At 45.8% G+C, this 27,100-nt stretch overlaps 1 protein-coding gene across 2 annotated transcripts in view; it reads right to left on the reverse strand.

Annotated features, from left to right (window-relative positions):
• CPXM2 (carboxypeptidase X, M14 family member 2) overlaps window positions 1-27,100 on the reverse strand; it is a 107,909-nt gene that overhangs the window by 48,063 nt on the left and 32,746 nt on the right. For both annotated transcript variants that reach the window (XM_066601163.1, XM_066601162.1), the window contains exon 6: window positions 132-216. In XM_066601163.1, the coding sequence (XP_066457260.1) occupies window positions 132-216 (85 nt within the window). The remainder of the gene's footprint in view (window positions 1-131; window positions 217-27,100) is intronic.

The following is a 27,100-nucleotide window of genomic DNA, read 5'->3' on the forward strand; positions in this document are numbered from 1 at the left end:
TAATGGAGTGATTGTTCAGTGCATAACTTCATCAATTAGCCTAAGCAAAGAGTAGCCACGAAGAGCGTCTGTCCTTCTGGAGAGTAAATGTTAATAATTCTGTGAGTCAAGGAATAAAAGTCTTCTCTTACCAGGTCTCCAGTTTCATTTTTTGCAAAGACCCAGCTGTGACTGTCATTACTGACCATGACCCGATAAGAGGTGACCCAGTCACTCCTAGGAGGAGAACATTCATCATTAGAATCCAAACTACAATACATCCAAGAGTAATAAAGTTACTGTAGATAAAACCAATCACACAGGATACATAATACAAAATATAGCAGGATCCTTTGTTGGCTTTAGAAGATGATGGCTTCTATACCTTTTCTACCATATGGAACATGTACTGACCATGTCTGTTGCTATGGTTGATGTATAAAGGAAAAAAGAAGAAAAAGCAACACAATATATGAAGAGCGCACAGTCCACACAAGAAACTGCTTCATTGTATGTGGCCTGTTTGTCGTGCATTAAACCTTAAAAGGGGTTTTCCAGGCAGCGCCCACCGAAATACACCGGGGTCGGAGCGGAACTGGCTGGTGCTTGTAATTACAAGCTAAGCTTTTCAATGGGAGCTGCTCTTGCAATTACGGGTGACGACCACTACACAGGGGTTAAAGCAGCGCTTCTGCTCCGACCTCGGTGTACCTCGGCGGGCAATGCTTGGATAAACCTTTTAAAGGACCTCTACTCACCTCGCCTGCAGCTCTGGTCCGGCGGCACAGTGCAGAGTCTATGACCAATGACTAGTGATGAGCGAACGTACTCGTCCGAGCTTGATGCTCGGGCGAATATTAGGGTGTTCGGGATGCTCGTTACTCTTAACGAGCACCACGCGATGTTCGGGTTACTTTCACTTTTCTCTGTGAGACGTTAGCGCGCTTTTCTGGCCAATTGAAAGACAGGGAAGGCATTACAACTTCCCCCTGTGACGTTCAAGCCCTATACCACCCCCCTGCTGTGAGTGGCTGGGGAGATCAGATGTCACCCGAGTATAAAAATCGGCCCCTCCCACGGCTCGCCTCAGATGCCTTGTGAGTTAGCTGAGGGAAAGTGCTGCTGCTGGTGCTGCTGTAGGGAGAGTGTTAGGAGTTAGTGTAGGCTTCAAGAACCCCAACGGTCCTTCTCAGGGCCACATCTATCCGTGTGCAGTACTGTGGAGGGTGCTGTTAGCAGTGTTGCACAATTTTTTTTTTTTCAAAATCGGCTGTCTGCAGAGCATTGCGCCCTGCAGTAATAGTCCAGGGACAGAAGTGGTGGTTAGGCAGGGAGAGTGTTAGGAGTGAGTGTAGGCTTCAAGAACCCCAACGGTCCTTCTTAGGGCCACATTTAACCGTGTGCAGTACTGTGCAGGCTGCTGTTAGCAGTGTTGCATCTTTTTTTTTTTCAAAATCGGCTGTGCAGAGCATTGCGCCCTGCAGTAATACTACAGGGAGAGAATTGTGTAGGCAGGGCCAGAAGACATATATTATTGATTGAATATAGTCAGTGGGCCTTTTCTTTAAAAAAAAAGGGAAAAATTCTATGTGGCCTGCCTCTGTCAGTCCTCAGCGTTCTGGGTACGTGTGTGGTGGGTGGAGATAGTAAAAAAATCATACGCAGCCAGCTACATTTAACAGCAGTCTTGCGCCAATTTATTTCCTTCCTGCCTGGGGAAAATCACCGCTCTGCTGCACTTCATATAACTGCATTTCTGTGGAACAGATTTCTTATCTGATTGAATATAGTCAGTGGGCCTTTTCTTTTAAAAAAAAGGGAAAAATTCTATGTGGCCTGCCTCTGTCAGTCCTCAGCGTTCTGGGTACGTGTGTGGTGGGTGGAGATAGTAAAAAATTCATACGCAGCCAGCTGCGTTTTACAGCAGTCTTGCGCCAATTTATTTCCTGCCTTCCTGGGAAAAATCACCGCTCTGCTGCACTTCATATAACTGCATTTCTGTGGAACACATTTCTTATCTGATTGAATATAGTCAGTGGGCCTTTTCTTTAAAAAAAAGGGGAAAATTCTATTTGTCCTGCAGGCTTGCGCCAATTTATTTCCTGCCTGGGAAATCACTGGTAATACAGCATGCTGAGGGGTAGGGGTAGGCCTAGAGGACGTGGACATGGCCGAGGACGCATAGGCCCAAGTGAGGGTGTGGGCACAGGCCGAGCTCCTGATCCAGGTGTATCGCAGCCGACTGCTGCGCGATTAGGAGAGAGGCACGTTTCTGGCGTCCCCACATTCATCGCCCAATTAATGGGTCCACGCGGGAGACCTTTATTAGAAAATGAGCAGTGTGAGCAGGTCCTGTCGTGGATGGCAGAAAGTGCTTCGAGCAAGCTATCATCCACCCACAGTTCTGCGCCGTCCACTGCTGCAAATCCGAATCCTCTGGCTGCTGCTCCTCCTTCCTCCCAGCCTCCTCACTCCACTACAATGACACATGCTCAGGAGCGGGAAGACTCCCAGGAACTGTTCTCGGGCCCCTGCTCAGATTGGGCAGCAGTGGTTCCTCTCCCACCAGAGGAGTTTATCGTCACTGATGCCCAACCATTGGAAAGTTCCCGGGGTCCGGGGGATGAGGCTGGGGACTTCCGGCAACTGTCTCAAGACCTTTCAGTGGGTGAGGAGGACGATGACGATGAGACAAAGTTGTCTATCGGTGAGGTACTAGTAAGGGCAGTAAGTCCGAGGGAGGAGCACACAGAGGATTCGGAGGAAGAGCAGCAGGACGATGAGGTGACTGACCCCACCTGGTGTGCAACGCCTACTCAGGACAGGTCTTCAGAGGGGGAGGCAAGGGCAGCAGCAGGGCAGGTTGCAAGAGGCAGTGCGGTGTCCAGGGGTAGAGGCAGGGCCAGACCGAATAATCCACCAACTGTTTCCCAAAGCGCACCCTCGCGCCATGCCACCCTGCAGAGGCCAAGGTGCTCTAAGGTCTGGCAGTTTTTCACAGACACACCTGACGACCGACGAACAGTGTTGTGCAACCTTTGTCGCGCCAAGATCAGCCGGGGAGCCACCACCAACAGCCTCACCACTACCAGCATGCGCAGACATATGATGGCCAAGCACCCCACAAGGTGGGACGAAGGCCGTTCACCGCCTCCGGTTTGCACCGCTGCCTCTCCCCCTGTGCCCCAACCTGCCACTGAGATCCAACCCCGCTCTGAGGACACAGGCACTACCGTCTCCTGGCCTGCACCCACACCCTCAACTCCGCTGTCCTCGGCCCAATCCAGCAATGTCTCGCACCGCACCGTCCAGCCGTCGCTAGCGCAAGTGTTTGAGCGCAAGCACAAGTACGCCGCCACGCACCCGCACGCTCAAGCGTTAACCGTCCACATAGCCAAATTTATCAGCCTTGAGATGCTGCCGTATAGGGTTGTGGAAACGGAGTCCTTCAAAAGTATGATGGCGGCGGCGGCCCCGCGCTACTCAGTTCCCAGTCGCCACTACTTTTCCCGATGTGCCGTCCCAGCCCTGCACGACCACGTCTCCCGCAACATTGTACGCGCCCTCACCAACGCGGTTACTGCCAAGGTCCACTTAACAACGGACACGTGGACAAGCACAGGCGGGCAGGGCCACTATATCTCCCTGACGGCACATTGGGTGAATTTAGTGGAGGCTGGGACAGAGTCAGAGCCTGGGACCGCTCACGTCCTACCCACCCCCAGAATTGCGGGCCCCAACTCGGTGGTGGTATCTGTGGCGGTGTATGCTTCCTCCACTAAACCACCCTCCTCCTCCTCCTCCTCCAACGCAACCTCTGTCTCGCAATCAAGATGTGTCAGCAGCAGCAGCGCGTCGCCAGCAGTCGGTGTCGCGCGTCGTGGCAGCACAGCGGTGGGCAAGCGTCAGCAGGCCGTGCTGAAACTACTCAGCTTAGGAGATAAGAGGTACACGGCCCACGAACTGCTGCAGGGTCTGACAGAGCAGACCGACCGCTGGCTTGCGCCGCTGAGCCTCCAACCGGGCATGGTCGTGTGTGACAACGGCCGTAACCTGGTGGCGGCTCTGCAGCTCGGCAGCCTCACGCACGTGCCATGCCTGCCCCACGTCTTTAATTTGGTGGTTCAGCGCTTTCTGAAAAGCTACCCACGCTTGTCAGACCTGCTCGTAAAGGTGCGCCGGCTCTGCGCACATTTCCGCAAGTCCCACACGGACGCTGCCACCCTGCGGACCCTGCAACATCGGTTTAATCTGCCAGTGCACCGACTGCTGTGCGACGTGCCCACACGGTGGAACTCTACGCTCCACATGTTGGCCAGGCTCTATGAGCATCGTAGAGCTATAGTGGAATACCAACTCCAACATGGGCGGCGCAGTGGGAGTCAGCCTCCTCAATTATTTTCAGAAGAGTGGGCCTGGTTGGCAGACATCTGCCAGGTCCTTGGAAACTTTGAGCAGTCTACCCAGGTGGTGATCGGCGATGCTGCAATCATTAGCGTCACCATTCCTCTGCTATGCATCTTGAGAAGTTCCCTGCAAAGCATAAAGGCAGACGCTTTGCGCTCGGAAACAGAGCCGGGGGAAGACAGTATGTCGCTGGATAGTCAGAGCACCCTCCTGTCTATATCTCAGCGCGTTCAGGAGGAGGAGGAGGAGCATGAGGAGGATGAGGAGGAGGGGGAAGAGACAGCTTGGCCCACTGCTGACGGTACCCATGCTGCTTGCCTGTCATCCTTTCAGCGTGTATGGCCTGAGGAGGAGGAGGAGGAGGAGGAGGAGGATCCTGAAAGTGATCTTCCTAGTGAGGACAGCCATGTGTTGCGTACAGGTACCCTGGCACACATGACTGACTTCATGTTAGGATGCCTTTCTCGTGACCCTCGCGTTGCACGCATTCTGGCCACTACGGATTACTGGGTGTACACACTGCTCGACCCACGGTATAAGGAGAACCTTTCCACTCTCATTCCCGAAGAGGAAAGGGGCTCGAGAGTGTTGCTATACCACAGGACCCTGGCGGACAAGCTGATGGTAAAATTCCCATCCGACAGCGCTAGTGGCAGAAGGCGCACTTCCGAGGGCCAGGTAGCAGGGGAGGTGCGGAGATCGAGCAGCATGTACAGCACAGGCAATACAACAGTCTTTAAGGCCCTGGACAGCTTTATGGCTCCCCAGCAAGACTGTGTCACCGCTCCCCAGTCAAGGCTGAGTCGGCGGGAGCACTGTAAAAGGATGGTGAGGGAATACGTAGCCGATCGCACGACCGTCCTCCCTGACGCCTCTGCCACCTACAACTACTGGGTGTCGAAGCTGGACACGTGGCCTGAACTCGCGCTGTATGCCCTGGAGGTGCTTGCTTGTCCTGCGGCTAGCGTCCTGTCAGAGAGGGTGTTTAGTGCGGCTGGGGGAATCATCACAGATAAGCGTACCCGCCTGTCAACCGACAGTGCCGACAGGCTTACACTCATCAAGATGAACAAAGCCTGGATTTCCCCAGACTTCTTTTCTCCACCAGCGGACAGCAGTGATACCTAAGCAATACGTAGGCTGCACCCGCGGATGGAAGCATCGTTCTCTCTCACCATCCAAAACGGGGACATTTCTGCTTCATCAATCTGTGTATAATATTCCTCCTCCTCCTCCTCCTGCTCCTCCTCCTGAAACCTCACGTAATGACGCCGAACGGGCAATTTTTCTTAGGGCCACAAGGGTCACTCATATAATTTTTCTTAAAAATTTTTATACGTTTCAATGCTCTTAAAAGCGTTGAAACTTTAACTTGAACCAATTTTTCGTTAAACTGGGCTGCCTCCAGGCCTAGTTACCACTTAAGCCACATTAACCAAAGCGATTAATGGGTTTCACCTGCCCTCTTGGTTGGCCAGGGCCAATTTTTCTGATGTACATTAGTACTGTTGATACAGCAATTTTTGTGGGCCCTCGCCTACAGTGTAATCAAATTAATTTTTAGCCCACCTGCATTACAGCTGACGTTACATCAGCTGTGTTGGGCAATGCAATGGGATATTTTTATGTACCGCCGGTGGGTTCCAGGGAGCCACCCATGCTGTGGGTCCACAGGGAATTATAAATGCATCTGTTTCCACTTCTAAAGAACCCCAGTCTGACTGGGGCATGCAGTGTGGGCCGAAGCCCACCTGCATTAAGCACGACATTACTACCTCAGCTGTGTTGGGCAATGCAATGGGATATTTGTATGTACCGCCGGTGGCTTCCTGGCACCCACCCATGCTGTGGGTCCACAGAGAATTATAAATGCATCTGTTTCCACTTCTAACGAACCCCAGTCAGACTGGGGCATGCAGTGTGGGCTGAAGCCCACCTGCATTAAGCACGACATTACTACCTCAGCTGTGTTGGGCAATGCAATGGGATATTTTTATGTACCGCCGGTGGGTTCCAGGGAGCCACCCATGCTGTCGGTCCACAGGGACTTCACAATAGGGAGTTGTACCTGCCTGTGTCTATGAATTAAAAACCGCGGTCTGACTGGGGCATGCAGACACCTTGACAGAATGAATAGTGTGTGGCACATAGGTTCCCCATTGCTATGCCCACGTGTGCAGCTCCTGATGGCGGTGGCACAGGATTATATTTCTCATTGCTTCTGTACAGCATTGTGGGCTATCGCCCCGCCCCTTTTAAAGAGGGTCGCTGCCTAGCCGTGCCAACCCTCTGCAGTGTGTGCCTGCGGTTCCTCGTCATGGCAGACGCACTTATAAATAGACATGAGGGTGGTGTGGCATGAGGGCAGCTGAAGGCTGCGCAGGGACACTTTTGTGTGTGCTGTGGACACTGGGTCGTGCGGGGGGGTTGGGCAGCATGTAACCCAGGAGAAGTGGCAGCGGAGTGTCATGCAGGCAGTGATTGTGCTTGGTTGGAGGTAGTGTGGTGCTTAGCTAAGGTATCCATTGCTAATGAGGGCTTTTCAGAAGTAAAAGTTGTTGGGAGGGGGGGGGGGCCCACTCTTGCCGGTATTGTGGCTTAATAGTGGGACCTGTGAACTTGAGATGCAGCCCAACATGTAGCCCCTCGCCTGCCCTATCCGTTGCTGTGTCGTTCCCATCACTTTCTTGAATTGCCCAGATTTTCACACATGAAAACCTTAGCGAGCATCGGCGAAATACAAAAATGCTCGGGTCGCCCATTGACTTCAATGGGGTTCGTTATTCGAAACGAACCCTCGAGCATCGCGATAATTTCGTCCCGAGTAACGAGCACCCGAGCATTTTGGTGCTCGCTCATCTCTACCAATGACCTCTCCTGACTGATGACTACTGCACTGAGCTGAGGGGTTAGTGATCACAAACTCGGCAGTGGTCATAGACTCAGCAGCAGGGATTCTGCCCGGCTAGAGATCATTAGGGGGATTGCTATTGGCTTTTGGCTGGGTAACAACCCTAGGACTACTATTACTATGGGGATCACTACCATTACTGGGACCAATATCGAGGACACTGTTACTACTGGGGCCACTAAGGGGATCACTGTTACTACCAGGGCCACTGTTACTGCTAGGACCACTAAGGGGATCACTGTTACTACTGGTGCCACTGTTCCTGCTGGGACCACTAAGGGGATCACTGTTACTATTGGGACCAATATGGTGGACACTTACTACTGGGACCACTATGAGGGTCATTGTTACTACTGCCTCCACTATGGGGGTCACTATTAGGGCACACTCACATGGGCATAAGTACATTTTATTTATATAAATACACAGCGTTTTTGCGCACGCAATAAAGAACACTGGCTAATTGAAATGGTGCATAAATACCCAGTGAATATGCAGGCTTCCTACATATTTGTGCCTGCCCATTCACTTCAATGGCCTATTGCAGTGCATAATACACAGAAAAATAGGTCATGCCACGTTTTTCCACACAGTTGCACATCGCATGAAAAAATAGGCTCATGTGAACGAACCTATTGAAATCAATTGGTTCTATTCACTGCACAAATACAATCATTTGTTGGAGCCCTTACTATACAATTACAATTGGCCCTTTGAAGGCAACCCTAAGGGTGAAGTCACACGAACGTATATCGGCTCGGTTTTTACGCCGAGCCGATATACGTTGTCCTCGTGTGCAGGGGGGGGGAGCATGGAAGAGCCAGGAGCAGGAACTGAGCTCCCGCCCCCCTCTCTGCCTCCTCTCCGCCCCTCTGCACTATTTGCAATGGGGAGAGGTGGGGGGGGCAGGGATAATTCTCGGAACTTAGCCCCGCCCCGCCTCTTCCCATTGCAAATAGTGCAGAGGAGCGGAGGGGGGGACGGGAGTTCAGTTCCTTCTCCTGGCTCTTCCATCCTCCCCCCCCCTGCACACGAGGACAACGTATATCGGCTCGGCGTAAAAACCGAGCCGATATACGTTCATGTGACTTCACCCTAAGGGTGATGTGGCCCTCAGTGAAAATGAGTTAGACATCCCTGCTATAAAGCAAGCATAAAAACATTAAAACCCAAACGGTCCACACAATATGGAGCAGATAGATATGTGCAATCAAAAATGATATAACAAATGATCCACAAAAAGGCCAATCCCCCAACTGTAAGACATCATATATACCATGAATGAACAAATGAGAGTCTGTGAAAAACGGAATAAAGACTACAATTCACCAAATCCTAATCATATAAATACAGCACAAATACATTAGATTATGATATTATAAACAGTAAAGTGCAAATACCAGCAAACACATAAATAACAAAAAATGCAGTAACATGAGGAAGCTATCTGAGCACAGTGAAGCGCGTGGGATCTATCCATGTGCAGTTTTCTCTTTTTATTTACTTTGGCTCTTTCTTTTTTCTCCCTGGCAGCATCCCTAGCCCTTATCATGGGGTTTGGTAAAGGTTTATGTTTCTTTATACTGGATGTTATATTTTGTTACTACAGTTTTTTGTTATTTGTGTATTTATTAGTATTTGCACTTTACTGCATAATATCATAATTAGAGATGAGCAAGTATACTCGCTAAAGGCAATTGCTCGAGCGAGCATTGCCTTTAGCGAGTACCTGCCCGCTCGAGACTGAAGGTTCGGGTGCCGGCGGCGGGCAGGGAGCTGCGGGGGAGAGTGGGAAGGAATGGAGGGGAGATCTCTCTCTCTCCCTCTCTCCCCCCCCGCTCCCTCCTGTTGACTGCCGCTACTCACCGCTTCCCCGCGCCGGCACCCGAACCTTCTGTCTCGAGCGGGCAGGTACTCGCTAAAGGCAATGCTCGCTCGAGTAATTGCCTTTAGCGAGTATACTCGCTCATCTCTAATCATAATCTATTGTATTTTGTGCGGTATTCATATGATTTGGTGTAGTCTTTATTCTTTTGTTTATTTCACAGACTCTCACTTACTCACTCATGGGATATATGCTGTCTTACATTTCGGGGATTAACCTTTATATTATTACTTTTTGTGTATATTGTAGCGCGCAGCTAGTTAAGTGACTTTTGTGGTTATGTCAGCGGCGGCTCTGCATATCCCCACTAGTGGCAGCGACAGACAGTTAAGTTACATTAAAGTCACTAGTGTGGCATTTACTCTCTGGGTGCTACCTGGCAATTGGGCAGGGTATGGTGGTATGAAATATTGTCAAGTTCGTGATGCCAGTCCATATACAGGCTGAAACCCATTCCAGACAAAATAATAAGTAAAAAATGGGAAAATTAAAATAAAACAGGAAAAAGGGCCATCCTCCCAGAGTGCAGTGTTGTATACTTCAGTGCAGATGGTACAGTGGTGAGAAGGGAACTCCAGGAGTCAGGAATTGCATTAAAAAGTAATTTATTTGCATCTATATATCTTCATTAGCATGGACTCACTCTGAGGTAGATAGCTGTTGTTAAGTACAGGAACTGAATCTATACACTTATCTCTCTAAGTACAGGAACCACATCTATACACTTGGGCTTTTATGACAATTGAAAGTACAGGAAGCACTTCTTTCTCTCTTTTACTTCTGTTATTGAAGCCATTTCCTTTCCTTTTCTTTCTTTAACAGTTCTTTGTTCCCTATCCCTATTTCTGTAATTTTCAGTCTCAAACCTTCTTTATTTATAATCATTGTCTTAATAGCTTTCTTAACTCATCTTATACAATCCTTCTTTCTATATCTTTCTTCATTATACTGTTGCATAAACTGACTCTTCTTTTCTTTAGGATTTGTCTATCCCTGATATAATCACTTTCTTGGATACTCACCCCTTTTCCTTCTCACCACACTGGCTCCTCTCTTCAAGGATTTAACTTCAGCTCCAACTCCAACTAACTATTCCCAACTCTCCTCTTTCTTTTATTTGATTCATCCAAACTAACCCATGCAGAGGGCTTATTCTCCAATTACAGGACAGCTATCTGCTTGCTACCTGCTTAACCAATAGGGTAAAGATTGCATCTAAAAGCAGAACATGAGTGAAACACATACATTTAAATTAACAGACTTAAAGTAGCACACACATACTTGGGAAATGGCCACATTACATATGTAGTGTCTAACTCTGGGACACTACAATTAAATTTTTTTTCCAATAATTTTTATTAAAATGAAATTTATATCATCAAAGTTACATACATTCACTTTTTCCTTTAGTAGAATTTTCAATAAACTTATACAAACAAGCCATTTCAGTAATCATGCAAACTTGACTAAATAACTGGGAAAACAAAAAGGGTGTGAAGGGGAGGGGAGGATGGAGTTTCCACCATCTGGCTTAATTTATTGAGTCGTTTCCTTACTCTTTTTTCATTTTCTCTAGGCCTTTCATCCAAAGGGTTTGTTGCAGGTTGGGACATCTTGTTACAATAGTTTATCCATGGTAGCCAGGAGGCCTCAAAGCTGGCAATCTGTTATTTCTAATGGCTATTACTTTTTCATAAAGTCCATGCTGATACACCCTCTCCATTATATTTTGTATGGACCTAAGAAAGAAATTCACTGCTTCCCAATGATCAAAGGCTTTCGTCTGGGCTCACAAAAGCTCAACTTGTACCAGCTTAAGGCTCAATCACACGGGCGTTTTGCCGCAATAATTTTTGAACGCATAACTGATGCGCTCAAAACTTTGCGTGACCTAAGCGGGTGTCACGGCGGAAAAAATGCTGCTAGCAGCGTTTATCCGCTCAAAAGGGGTCGGTCACACGGGCGTTTTGACGCTCAAAAAGAGTGCTACCTGCTATCCTCTGCCACAGCTGTGCCACAGCTGTGGCAGAGGAGCGCAATGTTCTCCCATTGAATTCAATAGAGCCGTCAATACAGCCGGCTCCATTGAAAGCAATGGGCTGCCGGCAAGCGCTGTAGTGATTTTCGGGGAAGGGCTTCAAATATAAGCCCTTCCCTGAAAAACAATCCAAAAATGTGTAAAAAAAAAAAAAAAAATCTATGCTGAATGGGTCAACCAATCATCGGCAGCCCATTCAGCAGGCGGGGATTTTAAATCCCTGGCTGCTGAATACTACTCAGAACAGTGCAGGGAGAAGACCCGGCTGGACGCGGCTGAGCCCCGGCAGCTGCAGAAAGGTGAGTATAGATTATTTGAAGCCCTTCCCCGAAAATCACTACAGCGCTTGCCGGCATCCCATTGCTTTCAATGGAGCCATCTGTATTGCCGGCTCCATTGAATTCAATGGGAGAACATCGTGCTCCTCTGTGACAGCTGTGGCTGAGGATCGCGATCTTTATTATATGTTCTCAATAGGGTCTCCGCTGCTGCCATCAACCCCACTGAGCGCAAGGTGTTCGCATCCAGGGGTTTTACATACATAAAACACCAGTTTGCCGCAGTTACATGCGTTCTGCGAACCGGTGTCCTATAATTTTCGCCGCAGGTGTTTTTCTGCATGTCAAATTCACACATGTGGCCGCTGCCATTGAAAAGCATTGGTTCTATCAAGTGCAAATTTTTTGACGCGCAGAAAAACACATGTAAAAACGCCCGTGTGACTGAGCCCTTACTGGAAACCCACTCCAAAAAGCCACAAGATGGTATTACTCTCCTTGCAGACTCGCCCGATTTGTGTTAGAGAAATTGTGCATTTTTCCATCTTCTTATTTGCAGAAATTGTGGGGAATCAGGGACTTTATTCCATATAATCTGGAGCTGCAAATACATTGCATCCCTTTGGAAAGAGATATTGTCTATAATATATAAATTCACTGGAATTAAAATTGCACCCAACCCCCAGATGGCACTGCTTTTACTAGAAGTAGAGAGAATACCTATCGGACACAGAAGAATAATGTCTCATTTAATAATTGGGGCCATAGCAAGGAATTGGAGGCCTCTGGAACCAACATTCATACGATTTTTTGATTGCACAGATCTATCTGCCCCATATTGTGTGGACAGTTTTGGTTTGTGTTTTTAAATGTTTTTATGCTTGCTTTATGGTGTGTTTGTTAATAAAATCTATTTATTTTGCTTATTTTGGGTGTGCGCTCTTCATATATTGTGGCACTTTTTCTTCTTTTTACCTTTATATAGTCATTTTGACACAATAGCAGCACTCCGTCTTGCTCATTGTGGTGCCCAATCTCATCTGTTTCCTTTATGTTGATATGGTTAACTCCTATGGGTTCCATATTACAGCTCTGTACATCTCTGTCCGAAGGTTGGGTCCACAGATTGTGGTTGCAACCGGATTCATGTGCACAAATATGTGTAAATTGTTTGCCTCATTTCAAACTAAGATTCATCTTACCAAAATGTTGTATTATGGAAGTATTCTTAAAGGGGTCCCACCAAAGCCATTAATCACCCATCCACAGGGTTATCTTATTTTAACCCTTTGCAATCCAATTTTGGATTCAGGGTTTCCTAGGGGGCTTTCTCTTTCTGCCATTATACAATGGTGCCATCTGCTGGCTAGAGCCAGTACTGCAGTATGTGACATGCCGGAGAGGCCCCCCAACAACAGAGTGGCTGGCAATATACCCTGCCGGACATCTTCCGACATCATAGCTGCACAAGCTTCAATCAGAATGTAGGAAGATGTCAGACAATGGATTGGAAAAGGTTAAAGGGGTTATTGCACTAACATTTATCACACAACCACAGGATAGATCATAAATGTCTGATCAGTGGGTTCTGACCACTGGGACCCCCAGGATCACAAAATGATTGCACCCCAAGTCCCCATTACAGAACGAAGATGCCATCTGAATGCGTGCCATAAGGACACTCTTGGCATACGTGGGTCAACAGGGCACTATGCATTTGTACGGCATATGTTCCAGGAGCTTTCACATTTCAAGGCAGCGTGAGCTCAGCCTAAATTATATTTTCATGGGAAATTGATGCAGAACGAGACCCTGATTATACAAATCAGAGACCACAAGACTCCACCAAGTGCAGCAAGAGGTTTTCCATTTCTTCTTCCGACAGGACGTCCTGTATGGTGGCCGATCCGAGCAATGGTATGGATAGTCCCAGTCTCAAGCACAGACCCAGCAGCGGGTATGTGTGTGTTTCCTCATTTATGTGTCACATCTCCAGTCTGTTGTACAGAAACAGCCGGTGCCTTGTAAATAGAAAATGTGAGAGAGACAGATACCTCCCCCGCGACACCTGCTCTCCCGCTTGCATCACTTTCTGCAAGCAGAACACTGACGAGCATTTCTATAGAACATCATTAAATAAGAAGAGGCTTACAGCAGGAGAAGGGTTAAAAAGAAACCGGAATCTCTCGCTTCCATACCTAATAATAGTATTAGTTCAATGAATAGTACATCTTGTATCAGTTAGCTACGGCATTACGTGGGAAAGCTGGGGGCTGCATTTTTTAGGTAAATTTATAAATGCAATGTCACCGGATTTCTGGTGCAATGGCACTGAATAGACCGGAGGGCTATAAAATACTGTATGGCCACTTATACCATCTGCGGGCTATGAAAAGTAAAGAAGAGACCATGAAACCTGATGCAACTCTGTATCTATGCTGTATTCATCCTGGTGGGGCACAATGTATCAAAAAGTATCACCTCTGAGCTGTGCACCAGTACTAGTGAATATACCCCATTATTGGCAATGCTGTTATTTGGCGCGCATGAACCAGGCTCTGTTCACACTGGATTCCATACATAAAAGCTGAACAAGTATAGAATTGTTTTTAAAAAGTGGGGGCTTAGGCAGAAAAATGGCAAATGAGGTTTAACCATTTCCAATCCATTGTCTGACGTCTAAAAACATTCTGATTGAAGGCTGTACAGCTCTGATGTCGGAAGATGTCCTGCAGGGTATTCTCACTGTAGATTACCAGCCGCTCTGTTATCGGAGGCTTCTCCAGCATATCCCATACTGCAGTACTGGCTCTAGCCAGCAGATGGCACCATTGTATATTGGCAGAAAGAGAAAGCCCCCTAGGAAACTCTGAATCCAAAATTGGATTGCAAAAGGTTAAGGGCTTAAATAGACAAACGTGTTAGCGGAGGTTTTTGCGCTTGTGAAATTCACACCCGTAAAATGTGACAAAAGCAAATACATTGATTTCAGTGGATTTGTTCTCACGAGCATGTTTCCTTTGAGCATATCCTGCGCACCAAAAAAAGATAGGCCTTGCTCTATCTTTCTCCGCGTTCGTAGAAAGCTCCCATAGAAGTCTATGGCATCTTTAAAAAAAAGGGAGTGATACTGCATGAAATACAGGGGGGAAAAAAACAGCTAGCCCTAATTTGGCATTAAATTGCCATTCTATTCCATCGAAAGGGAGTAACACGCCCCTGTGAACTGGCATTACAAGCGCAAAAATCATAGTAAGATGTGTTGGCATGCACGTATCGGCCTGTTTAGGGCCATCTCCATATCTTTTTCATGCGCAAATACACTCGGCGAGCGTATTTACACATGAACTAGAGGAAAGAAGGTTTCTACACCAACATGGAAGGGGTTCTTTACTATAAGAGCAGTGAGACTATGGAACTCTCTGCCTGAGGACACTAACAGAGTTTAAGAGGGGCCTGATTACTTCAGAAGGGTCGGTGATCTGGGGAATATTCCGATTGCCAGATTGGAGTCAGGAATTTTTTTTTTTTCCTTAAATGGGGAAAATTGGCTTCTACATTATTGGAGTTTTTTGCCTTCCTCTGGATCAACATTGGGGGTAATAGGCTAAACTGGGTGGATATATGTCTTTTTCAGCCTTACATACTATGTACTCTAGTAGCTGGGTGCTGTAAAAAGTGACTGCACATCTCTTGACATATTTAAAGATACTACAAATTCATCAACATTTTGGGGCAAATCAATAATAAATTTGTAAATTTTAAACTTTGTAGAAAAAAAAGAATTGGCCCGTCAAAAACTGAAACCCCTTTGGGCTGCTGCATAGATTTGCTTCATTGATTGGAGTTAAATCCGTGTGTGGATCTGCATTAAGATCCGCTGCAATGCCTTGAGGCTCGGCTTCGGATTTCTGCCACGTATTAACCCTTTCCAATCCACTGTCTGACGTTCAAAGGCATTCTGATTGAAGGCTGTACTGTTTCCAATGTCGGAAGACGTCCAGCAGGGTATCCTTACTGTATATTACTAGCCGCTCTGCTGTTAGGGGCCTCTCCAGCATGTCCAATACCGCAGTACTGGCTCTAGCCAGCAGGTGGCGCCATTGTATAATGGCAGAAAGAGAAAACCCCCTAGGAAAGCCTGAATCCAAAATTGGATTGCAAAGGGTTAAAATGTCAGATCCACGTCAGGTTATTCCGTGCGAATCAGGACTTACATTTATAACACACATCTTTTCTGGTCTTTTTCAATTCCTGTAGAGATAAGCCTATGGGAAAAGCAATGGGAAAAAAACACCATACCCATAGAAGAGAGGAGGCAACACAGTAGAGATCAAAATAGGACCAACCAGGGCTGGACCCTCTCTCCAAGGACCCCCTAGTAACTGCATGGCATTCTGTACTGGAGCAATGGTCTTCAGTAAACCAAATGGAAACTCTCACCAAAATCAGCAAATACATCAAAGGGTGTTTTCTAATTCAAGAAGAATCTAAAATGTTTAATAACTTAAAGTAAAGCAGAAAAGCTCCCGAAGCAAGAAATCAGCATAAGTTTATCATATCTGGCAACGCATCAGAATTTTTCAATTACTGCACGTTAAACCCTGAGCAATGCTGAAGGGTTTCCAGGTGTAACGCTTTATGCAGAAGCATCGGAGCAGGACGCTAATGTCCCCATATAACCAGACGCTTTGTGAATATAATCATTATTATCCAGCTGTCGTCTTGCTGGTGGTCTCACAGTTATAGTTCTCAGATACATTGACTGTATATTACTGTAATAACACTACACTTTAGTTGTACCTGAGCTTCAATGACCCAAATGGAGATATATCAAAGCAATCCATGATACCATAGCCAACACGACCCGATGCATATGCATTACGTCAAGCAATGCTCAAGACTGCAACCCATCAATGACTCTGAGCCTGCACAATGTATGGAATACACTGCTTGTATAAAGATGGCCATACACATGAGATTAAAGGGGTATTCCCAAAATGCGAAGTTATCCCCTATACACAGGATAGAGGCTAACTGTATGATCGCTGGGGGTCTCACCATTTTAGACCCCATGATTCCGAGAGCAGGAGTCCCATATCCCCCTTCCTCCTCACTACAGGCTTACTGCACCCCACTCGCAGTGAGGAGTAGATTGCCATTCACTTTCAATGGGACTACTGGAGATAACAGAGTACAAGCGCTTGGTGCATGCTCGACCATTACTCTATTCAATGTGACACTAACTAGAGATGAGCGAGCGTACTCCGTTCGGGTGTTTTTGCACTCGAGCACTGCTTTTTCCGAGTAACTGACTACTCGGACGAAAAGATTCAGAGGGTTGCAGAGGGTGGGGGGGGGGGGGGGGGAGAGCTCCCCCCTGTTTCCCACTGCTACCCCCGCTTCCAATACTGGAAATGCTCTTCATCAGCCACTGCCTTGACCCCAATGTACCTCACACTCTGGTGGCAGCTACTGACAAAGTGCTGCTCTATACATTGCCTGATTCCTCCCGCTAGACACTCTGTACTCAGGTAGAAGTTGGGGGGAGGCATCAGCTTATGTATATAGTGGCGCACTGTTACTGTCCGCCACCAGAGTGTGAGGTACATAGCAGTCACTGCAGCGGCTGATGAAGACCATTTTTGGTAGCTGGACCCAGCGGTAGGGCTGGGACTTACAGCAGACCTCTTGAGAAGGCAGAACAGATGGGAAGCCTATGTAGAGAAGGGGATACCCCAATCCTCCATTTCCATGTACATGGTGAACCTGAATAAGGCAAGACCATATTGGCAAATAAGAGATGATAGACTTGGTCTTTGGGTCATGCCCCCATCTCTCTGACAAGTCAAGATGAGAGGACTTGTCATCAGACATCACATTGCCAATGTGCCATAAAGCCTGCATCTACCCAGGCAGATGCCAAATTCGACAACCTATACTACCAGCATGCCATTTATGAAGGGCATTAAAGGGATTTTTTAGAACTTTAATATTGATGGTAAGTGCAGTATCACCTTGTTACGCCCCTGCCTATGGTAGGTTGTGCCTTGTAGAGCAGCTCATTGACTTGACTTGGACTGAGCCATAGTCCCTTCGTATGCATAAGGCCAGGGGCGTAACTATAGAGGGTGCAGGGGATGCGGTTGCACCCCGGCACAGGAGCCTTAGGGGGCCCACAAGGCCTCTCTTCTCCATATAGGGAGCCCAGTACTATGAATAAAGCATTATAGTTAGGGGCCCTGTTACAGGTTTTGTATTGGGGCCCAGAAGCTTCAAGTTATGTCTCTGTGCAGAATGGTTTAGGTATGGGTACGGGTACAGAAACAGATAGAGGGGGGGCCCAAGCTCACGTTTTGCCCCAGGGCCCCTGAGCCTTTAGTTACGCCCCTGCATAAGGCTATGCCTGTGTTAATAAGGGATGCAGTGTTTGCCGTAATGTTGCAGCCCCTTCATTCAGCTGATCAGTTGGGAAGCCGGAAAATCAGCCCCCCACCAAGCTAATATTGATGGTCTATCCTAATAATAGGCCTCAGTATTAGTCTATAACCTCTAAAACAAGACTTTAGAAACAAAACAGATTGATGATTTGCAACTCTAAAACATTTAGAAATCTTCTCATAGTGAAACCCGGGTTAAATCCCATTTATAGAAGTCAATCTGCTCAATGCCAGTTAAAGGGATGTAGAAGTGTTATCAACTTAAAAAATACACAGAGGTGTGAAAGGAATGACAAGGTGCAAAACTTCAGAAGAGGAGCGACTGAGGGAACAGATGCAATGTATGCTAATCTGTGCTCATTTGTTTTCTTCATTCATGTACGTTAATGAGCACCACAATATTAGAGCACATAATATGTAGTTATAGCCACTCACATCACACTCTCCCAAAACGGACCCTTGAACATTACTGTACTGGGTCCTACGTATCTCTATTACTGCACCAGGGTTGGTGTATAGGAATCCTGAAATGGCCCGGTGAGAACTCCAAATTTTGACAGTCTTGAATCCCCTCCAGGCAGCTTCTTCTTTCCTGCAGAGCTGTAATAGCCCTTTTACACTGTCAGCAACTGATCGTTGAATGATAATTTGTTTACTTATAGTTCGCCCTTCAGTTTAGGCAGACATAAAAATCAAATGGCGATCAGCCTGTGTAAACAGGCAGTCAGTTCATCTATGAACGACTGCCTGTTTACTATGAATAGAGGCGGGCGGCGAGAGGAAATGTCAGGAGCGATAATCTTTAGGATTACTGTTGGATTGGCCATAACCAAAAATCATCTCTACCCTTCCATGTTTGCACACTGCCTGCGACATGCTGCTGCTGCACAAAGCACAGCCTGCTTGCCTCTCCTGTGCTTTCAACTTGAACCTTGATATTAACTGCATTGTGGTGCAAATGGGAAAATGGAACAATGCCTCTACAGCGCCACCTACTGAAAAGCAGGATTCCTGTAAATCAATGACAGACCTTTTAACAAGCCTTGTAACAATGACTGGTAATATAAGCCAAAGCCAGAGTCTTCTCCAGAAGGAAAAGAGAACCATGTACAGACAGACTGTTTTGGGAAGTTTTGCCACCCATCAGTATGCAGGTCGTTTATCTTTTCCTTCTGCAGAAGACTTTGGCTTTGACTTATATTCCCAGTCATTGTTATAAGGCTTGTTAAAAGGTCTGTCATTGACTTGCAGGAATGCTGCCTTTCAATTGGCGGCAGCAGAGGCAATTGATGCCTGTAGAGGCATTGTTCCATCTTCCAATTCGCATAAATTTCCCAGAGGAGCATGGATGGCCTTATAAGTCTCCTCACACCTTTTAGGTGCTCTCCCTATGGAGAAACTAAACTTTTCCTGCATTCTGGTCAAGTTTTGGAATGATTTATATAAATAAGGCCTCTGGCACACTAGCATATTTGAGTCCATGTTATTTGAGTCCGTGTGCTGTCCGTGCCTGTACCACGGACAAGAATTAGGATATGCAAATGCATGCTAATGTGCTGGCAGCCTGCGTATCGGACAGTAAACGTACAGATATCCATATGGTTTCAGATGTGAATTGCGCCCGAACTTCCTAGCGCGGCTCGCACTCGCAGCAACTATGCGCCCGGCCTAAGGGTGGCTTTACATGCAGAAACCATTGACCGAATAGCCACTTAATAGAGCAAATGCAAGCAACAGTCGTCCATGTAAAGACAGCCACCAACCAAGTGACGATTAAGAATTTGTTCACTCATCTCTAGCTGCTTCCTTTCAGCCCACCTAAAATAGTCACTGGTAGATGAATTATCTCCTGGTATAAACAGGTAAATGTTGTCTTTGCACAAGTAGCTAATACGCTTGATTGAGATTTTTGGACCAAAAATCGGACAGAAATGTCATCCATGTGCATGTACCATAAAGCTGCCCGAACTCTTCTGTCAGTTGTGGTCTGACCCCATTGGCACTGCATCATTGGACAAGTAGTATCCAGAACCACTGCCTGCATATATAGTAGTGATTTCTACAATTAAAATTGTAGACAACAGATGGTTTAAGGTCCATTTACACACACAGATATCTTTCAAAAGATTGAAAGATCTGCGATCGTTTTGCATTAACGTACTAATAGGCACTGATTGCTAATAGTACTTATCAGCTTCATTTGCATGCAAAGGATCTTCTGGGAGCTGTTACAGAACTCTGCAGGAGGTCTGAGCTCTGTAATTAGCTGTATTGTTCACCCAATGCTCCCCTTGGAGAATTCAGCAACATGGACAGCAGACAATCAGCTGTTCTGCCAGTGGGGCTGAGAGCTGAGAACAGCTGTAACAATGTTATCAGCTGTAATCATCTCTCCGCAGGCAGAACACAGCATGCGGTCCCGCTTATCAGCTGTTCAAGCAGAACTGAAAACAGTCGTTCCGCAGAAAACTGAAAGATGGGCACATTTAGACACAATGATTATCGCTCAAAAGATGGCGCTTATGTGAATTTTGAGCGATAATCGTTGTGTCTAAATGGGGCTTTACTCTCCTCAAAAAATCTAGTTAGATGTTATATGGAGGAATCAGAGGACACAGTTATAATGTGGACTGAGTACATGTAGTGGGAATGATTTCATGAGTCTGAAGTAGTTTTCCTTTAAACTTCTGCATGGTTCTTGCGCTGTCACTCACTGAATACCCTCTATACTTACTGACTTCATTAGCGCACAATGACGTGGCTGCAGTAACGTGTCATGTCACCACACCGCTCATTGATGCTTACAAGGTGCATAATAGAATGGCGTAGGAGTCAACATGACCTGTTCTATGCGCATGATGCTTATCTCTCCCTCAGCACTTGACATAACCTTAAAAAATAGAAATAACTGATTCAGAAAAAGCTAATATTTTACAGTTTAGCCTTAACGGAATATTTATAACACAAGGAAAAGAACAAATTAAACCACTGAACAAAAGGAACCAGAAGAAAAATCTTGAAGTATTGTATCTTTTGGAGCAAAGAAGAATGATCTCAGACGCCACAGACGGGAGGTGAAACACGCGGCCATCTGAGGGGACTCTATGCACTTTCAGCAACTTTCTATAAATTATAAGTGATGCATAAGTTCATAAGTGTCTAGTACTGGATACCAAGTCTACAGCTCAATGTCTGACCCTTTAACAGAATCTTTTCTGTCATGGAGAGGGGGAACACCCGATCAATCCTGCCTCTATCACCAATTTATCACTGATCGACTACTCCAAGTGCTCTTGCCGCAATGACCGCTTGTCATGGCAGAGACTCGATCAATCACTCTAGCTGGGTTGCAAGTGCGGAGTCGTTAGAATACAAGTGGAATCGTACCCAGCTTTCCCAGGCTTCTGCTTGCATGCAGAACAAAAGCTCAAATCACCCCCTCAACCGATCTAACGCCTCCAGCTCTCTGCAATACCCACAAACACTTGCTGACACCACCAGCTTTTAAAGGTTAGCTGGATCCCAGACTATGAGTTATAAACACAATTTTCGGAGTTATGTTTAGTTTTTAAAACGGACAAGTTTCAACTAATAAATTGCAGATTTATTCTGAAAAAGACTAGCAGTGCTAAGTATCTATATATGTACAAAAACATACAGAAAAAGATGTTAGGCTGGGTTCACAAGGGGCGTAAATCCCACGGAAATCTCGAGAAATGACTGCAGTGGGACCGCACAGAAATACCGTGGGATTTCCGCGGCAGAAATGCAGCTTCAAAACTTGCGCCGTTCAACATGTGTTTTGAAGCAACTTTGCAGCCTGCATTCCACTGCGGCCATCTCTCCTAATAGAGATGCCCGCACCTCAATGTGCGTGGATGCGTTTTTATCACCTGATTCCAAAAATATAATTCATATCGGGCTAGGACCTTCAGACGACCAATAATCCTTATGAGGAGATTTTCTTCTGATTTGAATCTTGGAGCCACTGTGTCTGTGAGAAATATCAGAGGTGTCAAACCTCGCTGGCAGGGGGAAATTAGCATCCCCCTGTCACTGGCTAACTTTATTGCTATCATGATCAAAGACTTACTAAGGCCAAATACATATCAGAGACCTCAGTCAATGTGAGGGAGGAAGGGGGCATTAAAAAAATATTGAGTTGTCCCACCCAACTTCCCATAGCCCAGAACAGCTGGTTGATATGGACAGTTGGGTGACACTTTGCCAATATCATTATACCACATTTTCCATAAGCAAAAGTGACCTAAACAATAGGTGGCATTAGGGTGCCAGCTTTCATCCTCCCGGATTCGAGCTCATTTGCATACTCTTTTCCCAGGGAATATTCCATGTGCTATAAGATTCCCTATGCCAACCTGGCGCACTCCACTAGAAGACACATTATCCTTCTAAATCCATTCCAAGGAACTGATTGTTAGGTTGCTTTCACACCTACCTTACGGCTCAGTTCAGGGTTTTCATTTCTCTGTTCTGTAATAATGCTGTAGACTGCGCTACTGTATTGATGACACTGTTCTTGATTTTATTATATTATATACTTAATTTCAATACTAACTGAAGAGTATTGTTAGGATGAGGGCAAATCTACATGAAGAATTTTGATATACTATAGTATGCATCTATTAGTACCCATGAAAACACAATGAATCACACCTATGGTTGCTTAAAGACTATGAGCACTTTTGTGATGGCTCTATTGCTTTAAAAAAATGAAGCAAGTTTTGATTAATAACATTCTACTATTTTATGCTTATGTAGTGGCCCAGAGTTAGTGGAGCCCTTCCATAATGTTATATGTCTGTCTCATGCCATTGTCACATCAGTGTCTTATGTGCAGTGTGCATTTGGATTATGTGTATTGCACTCCTGTAGCACAGAATGGGTTATGTCTGGAAAATATATCATGTTGTGTGTCATGTGACTATGTCATGTATATGTGCTTGCAAGGATGCTATGGTAGGTAGTCTGAAAGAGTCTTGCAAGAGTCTAGTCTGTGCTAATCTAAGTCTGCAAGAAGTGAGTGAACCCCACAGACACAGATTGGTCTGTGTGTGGACAGAAGGGAAGAAGCTGAGCGATTCCCTTCTGCTTGGCCTGAGATCAGACTACTTAGGATATGCCAGTGCTACCACTAAGCACTGAGTGAGAAAGAAGGACAGCTGCTTGAGAGAGAAAGGCACCAGAAGCGTGAGTGTGGGCCGATAGAGAGTTGGAGAGAGAGTCACCGGGAGCGGGGTCACACAGATAAGTAGGACTTTGAATTGTCCGGAATACCCCGAGAATCCTCCCTGTCACACCCTCTTTTCTGGTTTTAATTGTGCCAAACCATTATTGTAAAGTGGATTTTGCTGAAGTTATAGTAAACGGACACTACTGACCATTCTCGGTTTTGCCCAGAACGTTTTCCCTCTGTGTGGGCTACTTTATTCTACCGTCAAGTTTCACTGCAGAGAACGGAATGGTGTCATCACAAGTGACAAGAAGATTATAGGTAACCTCCGGTTACTTTTCACTGTGACCTTCCCCAGCAGTAACTTGGTTGAGTTCTGAACTACCCTCAGGGGAGGAGATGGTAGAGCCACCCGTGACAAAGTATCTACCCCACCACCTCCTTGGCTGTGGGACTGCTCCTCGGATGCTGCACTTACAGCTCCCATGCAGATCTATATCTCTCCATGGCAACAGACTAGACATGGCTGTTTTGGCATCAAAATCTCTATGCCCATCAACTAGACTAAAGTAGGGATAGGCTGTGTCATGGTGTGTCAGTATGTGCTACTGGTTATTGTGGTGTTATGCACTGACTCTGCAGATGGGTGGTTGAACAGGCGGGCTTTGAGTTGGATTGTCCAGCTAGCCAATTACCATTGTTCTGTACATATATATTCCAGCCCCTCCTCTCAAAGGGTACCGGTCATTCTTCGGGTTTAAGCATGCATGCTGGTCAGATCTCTGTATGTGTCTGATGCCTGAACCATGACTGAACTATGCCTTGCCTGAACTCTGTCAGATGTAGTATCTGATGCCTGAACCATGTCTGAACTAAGTCTAGTCTAAAAATGCTGAAGTTGTGAACTTGTCTACCAAGAAATCTCAATTGCTTCCAGTTATCCATTTTCTTTACAGACATTTACAATTCTCAGCTGAAGTTCTATAAAACTTTAGGAACTTTTATTGTCTCCAAAGAATGGGATGTGGAGACAGTCTATAAATCACAGCACTGAAGATCTCATGAGCAGGGCTTAAAACAATATGCAATGACATCCACACACCAAGTGGAAAGAGTCGGGACACTTATAAAGCAAAGTAAGGCTGGAAAGTTTTCTATAAAATACTAATGGAGTCTTATTTCACAATGTAAGAAACGGGAAGGAAAAAGGCTTCACTTCAAGCCAACTCCTCATAACTTCAATCTGCCATCAAAGCTACATTCATGTCTATTATAACCCCTGGCAAAGTACCATTACTCACTTTAGATTGGTGTACTATTTTATTGACAACCTTTGCATTCGCTATGGCTTGATGATTAAAGGGGTTGTCTCCTAAAAGCCAGCCCCTGTCCATACATCCTATTACGTTATAGGATGGGAGAGGGGGGACCCAACAGATCCCACCTCTATCACCAATTTGTCACAGATTGACTGCTCTGAGAGCATCGCCACTTTGACCGCTTGTCACGGCAGAACCTTGGTTGATCACTCTAGCAGGATTGTAAGTGTGGAATCGTTATAATACAAATTGATTTGTACCCAGCTTTCCTGGACTTCTGCATGTACGAAAAGTGAAAGCTTAAATCTCCACCTGATCTGGTCTGACGGCTCCCGCACTCTACAATACTACACGATACTTGCTATGACCACGAACTTTTACAGGTGAGCTGGATTCCAGACTATGAATTATCAACACAATCTTTGGAGTTATGGTTAATTTTAAAATGGACAAGGCTGACTAATAAATTGCAGATATATATAAAAAAAAACTAACAATGCAGACATATACATACACAAAGGATATACAAAAAAGGTTGTTACATGGTAGTATAAGGGAATACACGACAAAACAGTACTTAAAAATAACAGGAAGAAATTAAAGAAAAAAAACAGATTTGGGATACACAGTCCAAGGTTCTGTTCATGCAGTCACTGAAGCAAAGGAACAGCCTTACACTGTGGGCATATCTCTGAAGTCTGACAAAAACAACCTCAACCCCCCGGCCATTTTCTAAGGTCATCAAGGCAGGTTGAGTATATGCGGGGAAGATCTGTAAGAAACCCTGATTTAATATTTCGTCCATATTTCCCAGGGAGGCATTCTAATGGGGAAGATATGGCCATCATGTTTAATCTACCTAAGCATGACATGTAAATTATGCTATTTTGGAGTGTTCGGGGAGCCGCACCTTGATGCGCGTGGATGTGTTTTGACCAGCTGGCTCACCCGATTCTAAAAATGTAACTCATATTGAGATCAGACCTTTGCATGAATAATAATCTTTATTAAGAGATTTTCTATTAATGTAACTTTTGGTGATATTGAGTCTGTGAGAACTACCTGAGGTTTTAAGCCTCATTGCAGGAGGAGGGGTCAATTAGCATCTGCCTGTCACTGCCTTAACTTTATTGCCACCAGATCAAAGGACTTCCTATGGCCACATGTACATCAAAAGCCCTGCAGTTGAGAGGGAGGAAAGGTAGAATTAATATTGAGCCCACTCAGCTTTCTCAGGGTCCTGAACGGTGGGGGTGTGACTGCTGGAATCAGTTCTAGAGAACAGGTGAATTCACCGGTGGGGCCCCCCTGTTCTCCACCCTCTGTACGGTGCAGTAGCCTCGTTGCAGTACATAGCGATAGCCAACATACAGTATCTCTGCCAGTCATTTTCATGTGATAAACTGACCAGTTTATCTATTTATACTGTCTAAGGCCTCTGTCAATCATGAGAACTGGGGTTTCGAAGGTCTCCAAATGAAGTAAGTGATCATTACACATTTGTACTACCACTCCATATATTTAAATGGGAGCTCTTGGCTAACTTTGGCACTCCCATTGAAATGAATGGATCAGTAGTGTGTGGCAATGTTGTATTTATTCAGAGTCCTTCAGGACCTCCCGATCTTGTGATCATTAGGGGACCCAACTGTCGGACTCCCACTGATCAGAGTTATCCCCCATCCCTTGGGTGATTCTTTTGTTAGAAGGCTTGCTCAATGTTAATCACAGGGTGTCCCTTGTATGGACCTCAAGTGATCTGCTTTAAATGGGTTGTCCACTTGTAAACTATCGATGTCCTACCCTCAGGATAAGTCATCAATATTAGATTAGTGGGGATCCATTTGCCAGGCTAGTGTGCGTTTGCACCAACCTTCTTTCTGCAGGAAGCAGACAGTTCCATTCTTACTGCAGTGGTCAGGCATGGTATTAGACGCAATGTTCCCATTCATTTCAATGAGAACTCAAACTGCAATACCAAGCCTGGTGAATGCAGTAAGAATGAAGCTGTATGCTTCCTGCAGAAATCCGCAAAGTGCAAAAGTGCACCAGCTCGGTGAACGGCTGATCGTCAGGGGTCTCAGGCAACGGAATATCGCCAATCTAGTATTGATGACCTATCCTGGTGATAGACCACTAGGCTGGACAACCCTTTTAAGGAAACATGGCGACAGTTGTTTAATTCTCCTGTAGCGCCACCACAGGGGAAATGAAGCATTACATAGTGGCCATTAAAATGAACAGGCAACTGCTCTCTGCTATGGCTGATAGATAAAGGTCCGGAATGGAAGACGTATAGATGTTAATTCAGAATTCCCTAATAGGGCATTTAAAATGAGCTATTGTCCATCCAGTAAAGTGTTGAAAAGTTTTTCATTAACCTTGATTTTAAAGGAGGGCTTACACTTTAACTTTTAGGGTTCAACTTAGTGATCAAGAGTCCCTTTTAGCAATGAGTTCAGGAGATCTCTGCCCTATATCCTGAGATATAGCCATTCATGCATTAGATAAGAGCCTATGCCCGTGGTGCAGCCGGAGGCAGTTTTGTAAGAGGTATGAGAGTATATTTTTAGGAGAACGAGAAAGGATAAAAATGGTTTGTACTTCAACCTGCAAACTGAATAATTACAGACAAATAATAATTAGCAC

The sequence above is a fragment of the Eleutherodactylus coqui genome, chromosome 4 (genome assembly GCF_035609145.1).
Source record: "Eleutherodactylus coqui strain aEleCoq1 chromosome 4, aEleCoq1.hap1, whole genome shotgun sequence".
NCBI classification, from domain to species: domain Eukaryota; kingdom Metazoa; phylum Chordata; class Amphibia; order Anura; family Eleutherodactylidae; genus Eleutherodactylus; species Eleutherodactylus coqui.